Genomic DNA, 17490 nt, shown 5'->3' on the forward strand with positions numbered 1-17490 from the left:
CCCCCCCATGCATCCACCCCACAGGCTGTGCCCTCGCTCCTGTCAGATCTGCCCTGCTTCCCTTGGAGTGAAGGTCAGGTGCAGTAGAAGTTACACGGTGCTTTTTAACTCCCCAGGAGCCGCAGAGATCGCTCTCCCTCACAGCTCACCAAGGCTGCCAAGACACCTGCAGATGTCCTACCCATTCCCTTTCCCCCACCCCCTTACCCCTTGTAGGTGGTAAACCCACTTCCTCTTGGCCACACACAGCTTTTGTCTGTCCTTCAAATCATTACCTGTACATATGACAATTCCCAGCCTCACTTAGCAAGAGAAATTCACATTGGAACTGGAAGCAGCTATCATTTTTCACCGGTCAGTTTGGCAAAGATCAGTGTGTTTGATGACACTGTGGGCAAGGCTGCGAGCTCTCTCATATGTTCCTGGTAGCGGCATAGACTGAGAAATGTGATAATACTTCCCCAAACTTAAATGTGCATGCCTTTACCGAGAAGTTCCCCTCGCAGCTGGGAAAGTACTGTACAGCTGCGTTCCTCCATGAGCATAATAATGCGTGTTCGAGGATATTCATGGCAGCAGAGACTGGGAAGCACTTACACGTCCGTTCACAGATGATGGTATTTCGTTCTGTGCAGTGGGTACCTCGGAGCCGTTCCCCAGAAGGACTCAGCTCTGCCATGTTGCTAGGGGATCGGGATGGGGGTGCATATGTATGGGCCAGAGAACAGGGCCCAGAGCTCTGCAGGGGCAGATGCTCTTCTGGCCACATCTGAGCCCGCAGTGGGGGCCAGGATAGACGATCTTACCCAAAGGGAGGGAAGTGCTGCCCGGACACAGCAGACATGGCCGTGACAAGGCCCAGGGCAGAAGGGAAAGGAGGAGGGATCCGGCAGTTCAGCTGAGGGAAAGGAGGGCCAGGTGTGCAAGGCCACTTCCTACCAAGGAGCTGTGCTATGGTGTGTATGTCACCATCTACGTCAGGCAGTGAGCGCAGAAACTGCCCGGCCCCGCAGACCCCAAGATCACAGACGATGCGAGGAGGCCTGTAGTTCTAGGCTTCAGAAATGAGGACCCGAAGCAGTTGGACTTTTTTTGAACGCCCAGTGCTCCAGGGGGCAGAGTTTCCCTGCTCCGGATCTCCCGGCCAGAGTGTCCGATGCTGCATCAAGACCTCGGGTCCGCTGCCGCTGAGGACCCCATATATCAGCCTTCCAGGTGTCTGTGGCCAGAGACCCCCTCAGCTCCTGCCTGTGGACAGCGTGTCATCTGTGGCCAGAGCCAGCTGCTGCCCAGCCAGTCTTCAGCTTCTCTTCCCAACCCTGGCGGCAGGGGCTCGCTGTGGTAGCTTGAATCAGCCCTGGTGGGCATACTGGCACTGCACATACCAGCAAACGCTACAAAGCGGGGTTTATGCCTATGTGTTTGCTCAGAGAGCTGGTCGTCACACATCTGCCAGCACGCCACTGAGCAGGACCCGTCCGCGTGAAACACCCGCAGATGAGTGAGGGGTCAGACTGTTCATTAGCTCTTCCCTGGCCCAAAGTGCAGGTGATAGGGTCATTGAACAAATGTAACTTTAAATCTTAAGGACCACACGCATATTTCCTAAGAGCTCTCCATGTGTTCAGCCCTTTGCTTGGTCCTTTCCCAAGTGACTGCTGCACGAATAAAAAAACTTCTGCCAGATGGTAGGTGCTGTTATTCCCACGTTACAGGTGAGAAGCCAGAGGTTCTGAAAGGTGAGGTAGCCTCCTCAGGCCCACCGCTTGTGAGCAGGGACCAGCGAGGACTCCTGCGTCTGTTTACTGGGTACCTCCACGCAGTCTCCGCTCCCAGGAATCCAGTGTGGTTTAGACAGACATTTCACTTTTTTTCTTCCATGGGAGGCCATCTGGTCCAGGTCCCTGCCTTCAGGCCACTGAAGTAAAATACTCCCATTTTAAAGGTGAAATGATCGAGGGGCGCCTGGGTGGCTCAGTCAGTTGGGTGTCCGACTCTTGGTTTTGGCTCATGGTCGTGGGCTCGAGCCTTGGGTCGGGCTCTAGGGAGTCTGCTTGAGGACTGTCTCCCTCTGCCCTCTCCCCCACACTCTCTCTCTCTCTCTCAAATAAATAAGTCTTAAATAAAGGTGACGTGATCGAATCCAGAGGGGTTAGAACAAGCTTGGAACCCTGGTCTCTTGCTTCCCACACTGTATCCTTCCACCCCTGGAAATGGGCCTCTGAGGGGAGCCAATTTTTCTAAACCAACCTTTGGTCAAGTCTGGCATGTGGAATTGCCAGATTCTCTGAGTTGGAAGAGGAAGAGAATAGTTTAAGGCCATCCAGGAAAGAAGGGAATTATTTGAAGGAATGGGCAGGGAATAGGTGTTTACGGGAAAACTGAAACCTAATCAACCCACTCTTATTTTTGAGTTTACTCATCAGTCATGAAATACTTTCAGAGCCCCTCCCACTGCCAGTGCACAGGAGGGCCTCCAAAAATACTTGCTGACCTAAACACTGTGACAGGTGCTTCAGAGAAAAAAGTCATTTTGTTAGTTTAAAACACTGCAGAAGTGCGGTTCTAAATCACTTTTCCAAGGAAAATTATGTGTGTGTTATTACATGAAAAAGTAGCTTGTATTAAGATATTTTGGATTTATTTGTAACAACTCATCTATTAGCAAAACCTTTAAGAAGGAACCCCACCTTCTACACGAGTGAAACAAAGAGGGCGACTGTGTTCGGGGTTTAGTGCCAACCACAAAACTAAGCAAATGTAGAAACTACTCATCTTTAGAAAAGAAAATAAGGGATAAGAGTGTAAACTTTGCTTTTTATACTTCTGATCTTGGAACTTTGTCTAATCCATCATGTTTGGAAACCAGTTCTAAATACTTTCACTTTATCTTCAGTGATTTCCTGAAATGAAACATTTGTTCTTAGTTGGGAGAGCGTTTCTGTCTCCCCACTAATGAGCCCATTGCTCAATGTTGGTAGACTTTCAAAGTTAGATGAGCTTGTGTCCATTTTGACAGAAGATAGAGGATCTTAAACAGACCCCCAGGACCTGGCAGGGTTGGGTGTCACAGCCTCCAAGCTGCGTTTCCAAATTCTCTTGGCAATAGTAGGCCAATTAACGTGAGAACCAATCACTCACGAGTGAAAGGAGCTCCGTTATGTGCCTTCCACATCTCTAAAGGATTCAGAAAGAGACTGGACGACCCAGTGTTGCAGACGTGGGACCTGGGGCGTAGGAGGTCGCGAAGTGCTTAAGCTCGAGATGGGACAAGATCTGGATGCATCATGAATGCTGGCTTCTGGGCAAGGAACTGGGGATGTGGACGTGACCCTTGAGGAGGTTAGAGTCCGAAGGATAGACAGAATTTTCAAATGGATAACAACAACAAAATATGATGAGTGCCATGGAAACACCAAGCACAGCTGAGGCACGGAGGTGAGAGTGACTGGCTCTTTGTGGGGAGCTGGGAAGGTGACCTTGGGACAGGGTTTTGAAGAAGGGGTTTGAGTTCCCTGTGAGTAAAGGATCCCCCAAGCTGGGGAGCAGCGGAGCAAGTGGCAGAGAGTTTAGTAGGAACTCCAGAGCATTTAGTGTCAGGGGGGAAGGGGAGCTAGGAGGGTTGAAGTTGGAAGAGGATAGGTTGGCCCCAGATTGCTGGGGAATTTGGGGGCTTTATCCCTTGACCCCAGCAGCCAACCAGGAACGGATTTCAAGCAAAGAAGAGATCTGATGAGTTAGTTGGGTTTTGTTTTGGTGTTTTGTTTGTTTAGGTAGGCTCCATGCCCAAAGTGGGACTCAGCCTCACGACCCTAAGATGAAGGATCACGTGCTCTACTGACTGAGCCAGCCAGGCGCCCCCTGATGAGTTAGTTTTTAGAAGCTAACCTCTTACAGAATTTGGGGAGCCATTGCAGTAGTCCTGATGAGGAATGATTACATCCCCCAACTGTGGCAGAATGGGGAGTAGAGAGAAACTGATCACTGGTTTACATTTTTTCATTATAATACGATGTTTCATGTTAAAATAATCCGTTTTACACGATGTCCTTGTCACTGTGCGGTGTGTCTGCTGTGGGCTTGGCTTTCTAGCCTGTTTTCCTGGGTGGCCGCACACACCGTACAGTTTCCTAAGAGGGAGGTCTGGGAAAGCCCTCTTCCTTCTGGGGTCCCAGAGTGTCTGTTTATCCCTGGGGACCAGAGAGGCAGGAAAGACTGACTGGTCGTCTAACCTGGGAGCTTTCAGGGAAGTGCAGAAGCCGTGAGAGGGGAGAGCTAGAGGGAAGGCCCTCCTTTCTGCCACGGGCCTGTTGCCATCACCAAGAAGTGAACGGAATTCTGTGGGGTGGGGTGTTCTCACCTGGGAAGCCTTTAGTGATGACTAGTTTCCTTGCTTCCCACTGTAGCGCACGCCTTCTGGGAGCACTGCTGCTGATTCTGTAACATGAAGCTTCGCTTCCTCTCTTGCCTGAGCCCTGCCTAAAGGGTTTTCTGTGAGAACGTGTGAATGGGGAGAATGTGAGCGTTGCCCAGAGTCCTGTAGAGTCCTGTCCGCACCACAGCAAGCTTGGAACCGGGCGGATGGCGATGGCGGGGGGGGGGGGGGGGGGGGGGTGTCGCTGCCTTCTGGGAGGTGGAGGGTTAATCTCCGTAGCTCATTGGCAGTTCTGCCTCTGTCCAGGGCATGCTGGGATTTCCTCCCAGCTGTTTTACATCATGAAGATTTGTATGTTGGGGAAATTCCAGGGCACAGCTGCAATTAATCTGCTGCACAGTCTTCAAGCTGAGCAGGGATCCTGTAGGACCGATCGTCCGCCTCCCTGCGGGAAAGCGGGTTCTGGCTGTCCAGTGCGAGCACCCTCCAGAGGGACCCTTCCCTGGGCCCGAGTCGAATGGAAATAGCCCACCTGGCCAAATATTCACTCCAAGGAGGACACTGAGAAGGGGCCAAGAAGCAGAAAGGGACCCAGAGCATAAAGAAAAAGAGGTGCAGCCCCCTTTATAAATCATAAAGCCAAAATAACACTGATAGCAACGCTTGATAAAAATAGCACAAAAAAAGAAAACGTTGCTCACTCTTACTTAGGCATGTAGAAGTAAAAATCTTACGACGCTCGTCATTAGCATTCCACAATACAGTGCAAGAACGAACAAGCCACCATGACCAAATAGGGTTTACCTGGGGAAGACAAGGGTGCATTCGTGTAAGTAAAATCTGTCCCCGTGTATCCATATCACAACTGAGGCAAATAAGAGAAACCACATGACCATCTTGGTAGATGGGAGAGAATTCAACAACTGTTCTAGTGGAAACGATTTAAAACCAGGAACAGAACATCCTTCCTTAATAAGGTAAAGACGGGTTCTAAACCACAGCCTCCGTCTGCTTAACTGTGAACCACAACAGCACCATTTCCCCAAGGGGGTTCTGTGGGACCCCAATCCCCAGAAAGAGTTTCCAGGTTCACTAAGAGTGGGAAACTGCGTCTCCGTCCTGTCTCAGAGAGTTACGACATACGGTAGCATATTAAGCAGCATATGTAACTCGAGAGTGGTACTACCCACCAAAAAACCTGTCTGTTTTTTTCTTTCTGTATTTGGGTATCAGAAGAGAGCACTTATCCCACAGCAGCATCCCATGAGTGGCCGCCATTGCTGTTGCTTGGCCATGCGTTGCCTTGATGCCACCACCCAGGTTCCGTGTTTTAAACTCTGAAGAGCATCCCCAGCAGGGAGTCAGCCGGGCCGTCTTCACTGTGCTGTGGCCTGAGCGTGACACACTGGTTAGGAGCCAGTTGTGGCCAGCCAGATGGAACCTAGACTAGGCTTGGAGAAACCAGCATTTTAAATTTGCCCAGATGCCGTTACCATGCAGAGAATCTAGTCTCGGCCACACCTCTCTTAATCCCTAAGGACAAGCTCCCACCAATAACTGATGGACCCCAGAGTGATTTGTGGGGCTGGCTTCCAATGAGAAGTGCAGCCAAAGAGAGTTTTATTGCTACTAAACATTGGGTTAGGCCTGACTAGCCTCACCTCCACGTTTCTGGTGCTGAGGTGGGAGAGGATTATAGGGGTGCTGCTGGCTCCTGCTGCCCCGAGTCATGGTTCTGAGAAGCTCAGCTGTCCCCTTTGAATGCTCCTTTCTTCAGAATTGCAATTCAGAGGCATTTGGTAGCTAAGCTACAGTGGGCTCCAATGTCTTTTTATAGGTCTTCCCCTACCCCCACCCCCCTTCATCACTTGTTTCAAAATCTTAAAAAGGCAGGAAAAGTAGGAAGGGGCTAGGGACAATCCTCCATCTCCCCATCCCCAGAATGAATCCTTACTCACGCACATGCAACCCACACCCCTCAGATTGGCTAGGACGGGAAGGGTCCTGGGCCAGATGTCCGCTGTGCCCAGAACCGCTCTCCCCACCTGTCTGACCGCTGTCTATGGGTCAGGCTTCGGTGGTAGATAAAGCCAAAGATCTTCACCCACTTCGAAGCGTCCAGGTCTCAGTTAAAGTCGTGAAGGGAGAGGGAACCCTGCAGAGCAGAGAGGACCGTGCGGTCTCTTCCACCCACTGGAATTCCAGGCAGTGGGTAGTAAGACACCGAGTGTGTGAGGGACAGCCGAAACCAGTAGCATCTGCTGCTGAGCGTGCGCCTGCCTGTGCACGTGTGTACCTTGAGAGCCCAGTACGAAGGCAGACACCCAGGCAGCTCCGAGTAGACGAGGTACCCGCTCCCCAGCCCTAGTGCAGGGACGCTCCCTGAGGGACAGTCTGCCACACCGGGAGACACTCGGCAGTCAGGAGATGTTTTTGGTGATCGCAAACGGGCAGGAGAATGGGAGCTGCTGGTGTTTAGCAGGGAGAGACCATGGGAGCTACTCCCAAGGCACAGGACGGCTCCCACCACGTCCGGCCCCAAGTGCCAGCAGTGCTGTGGGTGACAAACCCTGAGTTGGCTCCTACGAGCCTGCCCTGCCTCACAGCCCAAGAGGTCAGCTGACAATGTTCTCTCCCAAACCAGGATTCAGACAGATTCCTATGTGATCAGAGAACCTCCCTGGTAAGCCAGCAAGAATGAGGAGAGTTCAGCGTGGGCCTTTAGGACTCCAGCTAGGAACCCAGATGCTGGGAGAGTTGGTGGGTGTCAGGAACCCTTCTACTGCATTTCACGTTGGGGTGGATTTGGGACACTTCTCTTCAACACGTGATATTTGTGACTGTAGGTCACTTTCAGAGAATCAGCAGAAACGCTCAGGTTGTTACCGCTAGGGAAACATCCCTGCGGGAGAACACTGATGTGTCTTTATTCATTCAGCTTTGAGGAGGCCAGCCCTGCGCGAGACAGAATGGGAGAGAGAAAAACCTGTCTGAGCACAGAAAAGGCTGGGGTAGGGGTGCGATTTCAAGAAGGTGATGCTATGGAAAGTGTTCTGACTCGGGTGGCAGTAAACAGTGTGGGGTTTGAAGTCGCGGGACCTCAGCTGCAGCTCCCCTCATAAAGTTGGGCTAGTCGCTCACCCTGTGTTTACTTCCATGAGTGCCTCTGAGAATTTGGGACAGTCACCCCTACTTGTAACAGCAGGGTTGTTGGGAAGATGAAACTGGTTTACGTGTGTGAAAATGTTTTGGGGAGAACCCGGGAGGCTCAGTCGGTTAAGCATCTGCCTTGGGCTCAGGTCATGATCTTAGGGTCCTGGGATGGAGCCCTGAGTCAGGCTTCCTGCTCAGCGGGGGTCTGCTTCTCCCTCTCCCTCTGCTTCCCACCACTCCCCCCACTTGTGCTTTTGTGTGTGCTCTCTCTCTCAAATAAATAAATAAAATCTTAGAAAGAAAGAAAGAGAAAGAAAGAAGAAAATGCTTTGGAACCCGCACGGCACAGATGTTATTCATGGAGGAAATGAGTTTTAACTAATGGTTCCAGTATTTGTCCAGTCCTTTTAATTTGCCAAAGGCACTGAAATCCCTGTTAGTTCATCTAGAAAGTGTAGGCTCTGGGTAGGGAAAGAGATGGGTGGGGTGGGAAGGGTCAGCAGAACGCAGGGACAGAATGACACTCAGTATGGCAGCAGGGAGGGAGGAAGAGGCAGGTACCAGAGGGCCTGGAGTGGAGATTGTCCGTATTTGTAGGGCCTCTCAAATCCCCCCTTTTGTTCCCACCTCCCAAGCCTCCCACAACCAGGCCTGCTTGGCATATCCCACCTGCTGTCTGTGCAACCCACTGGCCCTTTGTAGAGGTGCCCTAGGGTTATTATCCTTGCCTGTGGACCTTGTTTTGAAAGCCCAGACCCTGCCCTCCCAGTCCATGTTTGTGGGTGATTAAGAGCAAAGGGGCACCGCCCATCCTACTTTCCCAATCCCGGGCACCTAGCTCAAGGCCAAATCACGATTTCGTTTTCCCTGGACTTGAATAACCAGAGCAAGGGATAACTCAGAGACTTATCTCCTTCTCTCTATAAAAGTCTTCCTGGAGCCAGCATTTCTTATTGGAGGTGTAACTTTCAAAGTAACCTCAAGAATTCTGTAAAGAGGCTGCATAGCTGGTCCGTTGCCCAGAAGCAGCGTATCAGTGTTGACACTAAGGCAACATGTGTGCTTTTGCCCCTGGCGAAGACTAATGGTTTGCTTATGGAAATGATAGCTGCCGTTTATCAAATGTCTCCCACGTGGGAAGCGTTGTGTTCCATACTTGATATTGTCCCTAATCTTTCTAACAGCCAGTAAAATTATGGACCTAGCCTTGCCTTACAGATGAAGAAACCAAGGCTCAGAGTTGTTAAGACACTTGTCCAGGGTTGCACAGCCTACACTGGCGGAGTGAGACCCTGAACCCATGAGCATTTGACTCCGGACTCCAGGTGGGCTCAGTCAGGTCCCCTCCTTTCCTCCGCGCTCATCCTCTTCCAGGCCCTTGCCAAAGACTGCCATCCCAGGTTTGAAGAGAGGCTTTTTGTTTAAAGAAAGGGGGGGGGGTTACTGTTGGATTTGGAATTTCTGCAGTAGTACAGGGTAAGATACTGGATAATCTTTTCAGGGTCAAGAAACACTAGAAGTTAAGTCAGCATTGTTGAGTATGGACGGATATTACCCATGACCCTTCCAGTGTCAGGCAGATGGTTTTCATTCATTCGTTCCCCAGATACTCCCTGAGGCCGTGTCTGAGGGAGTATTGTGTGTGATGCTGTAAGCGATGGAAATGAATGGGGCAAGATGACCATCTGGGAGCCCTTGGTCCCTTGGTGAGCCCTGCTCGTCCCATGACTAGAACAGGCAGAACTTGACCCTCAGTGATCTATTCTTTGGGCACTTTGGTTGGTTGTGCTGTTGTGCGTGTCCCCCACAAAATGGCGGAGGGGGCTGGTGGTGGCAGTAGTGACTGTAAGGATATGCTCTCCCTAGAGATGATCGTTTGGATGCTGACCAGGAAGGAGCTCGTGCAGGTGCAGTGAACCAACAGGAGCCTAACTAGAGCTCCTCCTCTGCTTGCTTGGGGTGCTCGCGAGACCTCATCTCACCAGCTGCCTTGTGTTTTCTGTCCCCTGTGCAGTACCTGCAGATGAAATGGCCCCTCCTCGATGTCCCCTCTAGCGCCACAGTCAAGGACACCAGGTCACCGTCCCCAGCACACTTGGTAAGTCTCTCTCCCCTTCAGGTGCCAGAGGGGTACTCTCACTCACCTCAGCCCAAGCCCTGGCGTGGCCTCCGCCTTCCCTAAGCTGGTGGGGTCTGGCGGTGTTGCTTCAGGCGTATGTGCGTCAGGTGAAAGGCTGAGCAGTCAGGAGCGTAGCAGTGTTACCTGTGTGCCCTTCCACACCTCTTCCTCAGCACACACACACACACCAGCTGGGATGTTGTGTGATTAGAAAGGCCGGCCCCGACCCTGCCTGGCAGCCCTGGTCCTTCCCGCCACCTGCAGAATCCCTCTGCCCCTTCCACCTGGGCAGCGGTGGTGTCCTTTCGCTCTGCTGGAGCTCCTTCTGCGTTGCCACTTCTCCTCATAGCTGCAGGCAATGACAGCTGAAGAGGCTCTTTTGTACAGAATGTAATAGGAAGGAATTAATTAAAACACGCGCAAACAAAAACCCCAGCAGGGCAGCTAAGGCCTTTGTGCCATGCCCTGTGGCAACTCAGGCCCCAAAGGAAGATCTGGATGGTCCTGGGAGGCCGAGCGATGGAGTCCAAGCACATCTCGCCTCCTCAGGGCTTGTAGGGAACTGACATCCAGAAGAGATGGTCCTGGGACGTTGCATTCCAGGACTTTGCTTAGGAGCTTGGGCAACCCTAAACTTAAGCCCCACACACTGGTCTTATGTACTGTACGTGAGCCTCAGAATCGTAGAGAATGTACCTAGAAGGAAACCCACTGGCATGACCCATGCACTTTAGAGACAAGGAGATCTGGGAAAAGCTGGTGTTGTTTAAAATGTTGTTATGGGGCGCCTGGGTGGCTCAGTCAGTTAAGCCTCTGTCTTCAGCTCAGGTCATGATCCCGGGGTCCTGGGATTGAGCCCTGTGTCAGACTCCCTGCTCAGTGGGGAGTCTGCTTCTCCCTCTTCCGCTGTCGTTCCCCCCTGCTTGCGCTCCCTTGCTCTCTCTCTCTCAAATAAATAAATAAAATCTTTTAAAAAAATAAATAAAAAAAAAATTGTTATGGAAAATTTCACCTGTTCCCTTTATCCATACTCCCCCTCCTACTACACTGGGTTGTTTTAAAGTAAATCCCAGACACATTATTTCATCTCATGCAGGACATTTGAAGATACCCTGACAGCCCTTTTTCATTAAAAGCTTAGAGTCTAGTTGAGGAGGAAAAAGATATACAGAGAAGGTAAATAAAGCCTCAGCGAGCCCATATGATTTGCAGTAATCGTGAGAACAGCTTACAGAGGCAGAGCCCTTGGAAGTTTATAAAGTACGTCGTATGTAGTTCTCAGGTGATTGGCCCTGCCATCCGCGGGCGAGACAAGTGGGGAGAGCTGTTTCCAGCCATCCCTAGGAGACCAGTGAGCAGCCAGCTGTCCGGAGCGGGCTGCCCCTGAGAAGCTCCCTGGCTGCTCACCAAGGCCTGAGCAGCCCCAGGAATAGGACAGGGTGGTGTCTTTGGTCCCGCAGAGTCCCATTTGGGATGGCGGAGCGCAGGCTCCCGATGCCCTCTAGTGGTCAGTCGCGGTGGAGGACATGGCATCCTGCATCCAACCTTCCACAAACCCGGCCTGTCCCCTCATGGCACAGCTGTCTCTCTAACAGTTTCAAGTCTTCGCTCACCTCCCACCCATCCTGCGGCATCCCCAGCCCACTCCAGCAGACCCCGAGACGCAGGGCCCTCCCTCCTCCCCTCCCTCTACCTTCTGTCTCCTGCATATTGTCTAAAATCTCCATCTACTTTCAGAGGAAGTGAGTTCCCTTTCAAACTAGCACGGGTACTCGTTGAGCTTCCCATCCCATCCTTTCTGTTGCCCAGAGCCATCCATCTCTGAAAAATAAAACAAAACCCCTGTGTCCAGCCCTCCTCCTCCTGCGAGTGTTATCTTATTTGCCTCACCACCAGCTTCTCCCACAAGAGCTTGTCTCCCACCTCCGTCCCCTCATCCTGTGTTCCGCGATCCCCCTGCAGCCTGGCTCAGCTCGGCAGCTGCCATCTTGTGCCTGAGTCCAAGCAGCACCCCTGTTTTTTCTCAACGCAGGTGGCATCGGGCAGTGTTTCCAGCCCTCTGCTTCCTGGACTCCTCCTCTCACTCCTCCAGAAGCCTATACTCAGACACACTAACAGTTCTTTGCCCTCTCTAAGCTTCCGTTCTCTTTCTAGACTCTTCACCTTAAATAAATGAAGGTACCTATTCTCACGTGTTATCTCCCGTGTGAGTGACTTAAAGATAATATGAAATCCCTAGACTCTCGACAAGGGTCCATGCACGTAGCACCCACAGCCAAGCATACGTTCATCCACAGCAGACGCTAATTCAGCGTGGTGGTGGAGCGGGGCTCCTTACTTTGTCGGAGTGGAGAAGCTTGAACAGTTGACACATTAGTAGATAATAGAGTGGCTCATTTTCTAGTAAATTATATATTATCACACTGTGTGTTCTAATATAGAAAAACAGCGGGGCGCCTGGATAGTTCAGTCAGTGGAGTGTGTGACTCCTGATATTGGAGTTGTGAGTTCGAGCCCCATGTTGGGTGTTNATTTAAAAATTTTAAAAAAAAAAAAAAAAAAAAAAGCAGAGGGGCGCCTGGGTGGCTCAGTTGGTTACGTGTCTGCCTTCAGCTCAGATCATGATTCCAGGGTCCTGGGATCGAGCCCCGCATTGGGCTCCCTGCTCAGCTGGTAGTCTGCTTCTCCCTCTCCCTCTGCCCCTCACCCCCGTTCATGCTCTTTCGCCCTCTCTCAAATAAATAAAATCTTCAACAAAAAGAAAGAAAAAGAAACAGCCTTCAGATGCTTAAGAAACATGTATGGGGGGACACCTTGACGTTGACTTGCAATGTTACAGATTGGGAGAAGACCACCATTCTCAGTTTTCAAGTTGGAGCATCTCGTTCCGATTCTGAGATACCTGTGTGTAGGAGCAAAGCCTGACACATTCGGGGAGCACCGTCTATGTGATGGAGGGTGTTAACATCGTGGGTTCGAATCTTAGCCCTACCTCTTCCTATTGGTGCAGCATTAGCCAAAATACTTCATCCCACATTGCTTTGGTTTCCTTGTCTATAAAATGGGAACTGGAAGAGGGCCTGACCTCAAGAATTGTGTGCAAATGAGCCAATGCATTGTGATGATTGTAGAATTGTGCCTGGCACAAGGTAAGCCCTTGAGGTAAGCCCTTGATGACCGTCAGTTCACTGCTGTGGCCGCCACCACCATTGCTACTCTTTTTAAGACAAGGAAAGAGTGATTAAAATGCTGTTTAATGAGCAGACCAAGAGGTGAGGGGGGCCTGCACTAGGTGCCGGCTCACGTGGGCAGAATCTATAGAATCTCACGTCCACACTGCCAAGGAGATGGTTTAATAGGCCTGGGGATGGTGTTGGGATCTTAGTTCTTTAAGCTCCCCGGGAGATCCTAAGGGGTAGCCAGAGTGGAGAATCATTGCCCTCATTGTAACCCAGAGGCCCACGGAAAGAAGGAGCTGGAGGCGATCCCACTTTACTAGGTCCAGCTTCTCTAGGCTGGAGGTGTATGCAGGACTTGGAGGTTTCCGGAGGTAGTGGTGGACGTGTGGACACTAGCGTTTTTATTAGAAAATCGAAAACACTCAATGAGGAGGTTTCATTTAGAATCACAAGCAAAATATTTTAAGATGAGGTTTGCGCTGGGAGAAGGGCAAATGAAGGACACAGCCCGCATACTTGGCAGAGACTTAGTGAGTCTTGTCAAAGCTGCCTGTCAAGGAAATGTGTATAAACAAGCCGTAACTGGGCCAGGGTGGGGATGGAGTTAAGTGTTATTACTGCTTGGATTTTATGCTTTAAAAACAAGCTCTAAAAACGGAATAGCTGTGATATTTTATATGTAACGACTTGTAATATCTGATCACTGTAATCTCCTGGCGTGTAGACTGCTATCCAGACCCCTCGCTGTGGCCCCCATGAGCCTGGCCCCTGTCTTTCCCACCTCTCTCCCTGGAGCAGCGTGCCCAGCCACACAAAACAAACCTCTGCACTTCTAGAACATCTGCTCTGTGCACGTTTAGCCCGCACCGGTTAGAACGCCTAGCTCAGAGGAGGTGCTCGGGAACCTCTGAACAAACGGAAGAATAACTCCTCAGGGAAAGGTGACACCGTCGTAAATCCCTGTCTCCCTCTTGCTCCGTTCCCTCTCCTCCCACGGGACTTTTTAACCAAGTCTTTCTTGAAACCATGAAGGTGAGGCTTGTGCTGTGGAACACTTGGGCAGATGCCAGAGTGCACAGAAAAGGCCCTGTAATCCCACAGCCTGCACATGTGGTGTGATACAGCACTTCATTCTCTTCTGTGTTTGTGTGTTTGTGCATGCACCTACAACGTGCTTTCTAGAAGATGACCCAGATGCTTCCTTTAAATAGTAGACACCCCGTTTTGCCGTTAAACATCACGCCACTCTCAATTTGGTGAGCCTCACATCCAATGTCTGATTGTCAAGCCAGTGCCTGGAAGCCCTCCGTCTGAAGAAGGGCCACCTTGCTGCTCTCTGCCTTTGAGCTGAAAAGTCTGGCTTTGCTGAGCATGCCAGTTCTCATTTAAAACATTTCTTGAGGTTTCCCTTTTAAAACTGCTCATAGTTTCTCCATCTTCTCAATAGTACACCGGCTGTGGACCCGAAACACTTCAAAACTCACCACATAGCCCATTGTTGCTCTGGTCTGCCTCCAGTACTGATTTCAATTCTTATTACACGGGATTAACTTTTTACTCACACATAATTTTAAACTTGTGGAAAAATTACAAGAGTAATACAAGGAGCTCCCATATGCTCTTTATCCAGATTCAGAGATTTTGCCCTATGCTTTGCCCCCCCCCATACATATATGTGTGTATACATCTACATAGATGTAGGGGGGTTTTTTTAAACCAATTTGAGAGTACGTTGGAGACATTGTACCCCTGTACCCCTGAATACTCTGGATATATTTCCTCAGAACGAACATACTATCTTACAATGACCACAGTACAGTTATCAAAATAAAAACATGAACATTTCATATTCCTCTCTAACCCACAGTATATATTCACATTTTGGCAAATGGTCCTAATAGTGTCCATCACGGCCATGTGCTTCTCCCCGGCCAGAGCTCAATCCGGGATCGCACGTGGCATTTACTTGCCTTGTCCCTTGTCTCCAGTTCCTCAGCCATTGTCTTTCCCGACCTTGATGTTTTTTGAGACGTACAGAGCAACTATTTTGTAGACCGTCCGTCCATTTGGGTGTGTTTGTTTCCTCGTCGTTGGACTCCGATCGGGTGTTTTTGGCCAGAACGCTCTGCCGTGTCCTTCCGAGTGCCTCACATTGGGGGGCAGGCCTGCGGCGTCCGTTCGTCCCCGTCGCGGGGACGTCGGCGTCAATCACTCAGTTAAGGCGGCGTCTGCCCCGTGTTTCCACTGAGAAGTTGCTCTTTCTCCACTTGTAGCTAAAAGCGCTCTCTGTGGGGAGACGCTTTGACGCCATGTAAGTGTCCTGTTTTCAGCAAACTTTCATGATTACCTGCCTCCAACGCCTTGCGAGTTTCTGCTATTGAGAATTTAGCTTTGGGGAATTCTTCCTCCCACCTTCCCGCTCATGAATCTTACTGTAGAGTAGAATGGACATGGTGGCAGGTCCAGTCCACGCATTGGTGACCCTCATGGAAAAGACGGCGACGGGTAGAGGAGAGAACTAAAACCCCAATGGACTCATGGTTTTCCTGACAAAGACCAAGCTGACAAAAATGATAAAAGGCAATAAATGGAAGAAGTGAAACTGGGCTTTCAAAACAAACACTTGAATTTATAGATTGGAAGAGCTCACCTTCATTCTAGGAAGGCACTGAAAATTGACATACCCCTGTGCACATCCCAGCAATGATTTGAATTGGGAGAGTTTTGCATGTTTTTTTCCTATAAGCATTTATGCAGGAAAAAAGGGCCAGTGTCAAAAAAACAAAAGTCAAGGTAACATCAGTGTTTTCTTTTGCCGTTTGTGGTGCCAGCAAACACTGGGACAGGGAGAGTTTTGATAAGGAAAGATTTATCCCAAGAATTTCATGCTCAGGCTTGTTTGCAAGGACCTCAAAAATATGGCACTGCTTAGAGGGACCTGAAACACTTTCCAGTTCCCTAAACATTCTCTCTCACCTGTTGCCTGGCTTTGTCTTTACATCTTCTGTGGCTTGCCACTGATGAGAAGCTCAGAAAGCATTTCATACGGTAATAGAGACCCTCCTGTCCTCATTTTCTTCTCCCTGCTCCAGTCCACTGGCCTCCTGCTGGCTCCTCAGACATGCCAAGCATACCACCCATCTCACAGCCACCACGTTGGTGTTCCTTCTGCCAAAATGCTCTTCCCCCACCTGCCTGCCAGCCCTGCCCCCCACTTCCTTCAGGGATTTATTCGAAAGTTGTTTTCTCCTCAAGGCTTTCCCTGTTCAACCTGTGTCACAACCCCCACTCCCTTTGCCCCTGACTTAGTATTTCTCCTTAGCATTCTCAATATCTAATACGTTATTTGTAATTCTGCTTATTGTCCATCTCTCCAGTGAGAACATAGGTACCATGAGAATCGGTATTTGTGTTTAAATAGATGAGTCTCTAGTGCATTCACAAGACCCGGAGCAGTAGCTGGCATACAGTAGGTACAACATAAGTACTTGTTGCTGCCCCCCCCCCCGCCACCGTGGAGAAACAAGAAAGGAATTTATCTGGTTGCTTTTATTGTTGTGATGAGTGTTTTCTGTAGGACCAGTTAGTTCAGCAGTTCATCCATGTGAGCAGAGGCCCAAGATTCTTTACATCTCTGCTCAATTGGCCTCCAGCCCTTTGGCTGCCTAACTCAGTGCCTACCGTGTAGACAGTCTCCACAAACATTTTTCTGATTAATACAAGTGTGGATTTCCATTTCTCTCAGTAGAGGAAAATTCTGTATAGGAACATACATTCAGACCTCCTTTCCTTAGTAAGATACAATGAGAGTGGCAGAGAGCGTATGTTTTGCCTTTCAAGTAATATTTGTTAGGAAGGGGTGTGTGTGTGTATGTGTGTGTGTGTGTACATACATACAGAGAGAGAAGTAAGGTTTTTCCCCCCACCAACTTGAATTAGGTTCCTGTATGGCCCTGGTTCTATTGTATATAAATCTTCCAGTCTTATTTTCTGTACTACCAACCGGCCATCTCCTTCTGGAGTATTTTACTAATTTTAAGAAAAACGTGGAGGTAATTTAGAGACAGGTGTCCAGAAAATAGTGAGGAGTCCAGAGACTGTGGCCAATGAGGGAAACAAAGAGAAGACCTCAGAGAACAAAGTATCTCTCTTCCAACACTTGATGAGCTCTCATTAGGTGGCGGAAATACTTTGGTGACATGCTGATGTATAGGGGTAGGAAGGAACTTAAGGAAGGATCTCCTAGGACCTGCAATGGGACACATGCAGAGAAAGTTGTTCTCTAGCTGTGCAGACACAGATGTTCTGTTGAGGTTGGAGTTGGGAGGTGAAAACACTGCCGCTTATGTCTTAATCTGAAATCAGTGGGAAGAAGTTCATCTTTACTGTAAGGAATGTAAGCAGATCAATGGCAGGGACTTTACCTGCTTGTTGGTTTTCAGCATACTGCAATTCACCTGAGCCCAGCTACGTGCATTTACACATTACTGAGTTTTAGCTAAAATAACCCACAAGGAAGTGTACAAGTAGTTTGAGAAGATTCCTGCAGTACCCTTAGCTTGAAAATAGCACTACTTAAGAGCACAAACCAACCAGCCAACAAATAAAACACGGCAGAACTGATACTTTTTATTGATTAAGTTCTATGACCAAGAAGATAGGGA

At 49.8% G+C, this 17490-nt stretch overlaps 1 protein-coding gene across 1 annotated transcript in view; it reads left to right on the top strand.

The window, feature by feature from the left end:
* Positions 1 to 17490, top strand: part of TCF7L1 (transcription factor 7 like 1) — a gene marked incomplete at its 5' end in the record, with an annotated part of 151640 nt that overhangs the window by 122615 nt on the left and 11535 nt on the right. The window contains one exon of the mRNA XM_034659454.1: positions 9543 to 9626. Within this exon, the coding sequence (XP_034515345.1) occupies positions 9543 to 9626 (84 nt within the window). The remainder of the gene's footprint in view (positions 1 to 9542; positions 9627 to 17490) is intronic.

The sequence above is a fragment of the Ailuropoda melanoleuca genome, chromosome 4 (assembly GCF_002007445.2).
Source record: "Ailuropoda melanoleuca isolate Jingjing chromosome 4, ASM200744v2, whole genome shotgun sequence".
NCBI classification, from domain to species: Eukaryota; Metazoa; Chordata; class Mammalia; order Carnivora; family Ursidae; genus Ailuropoda; species Ailuropoda melanoleuca.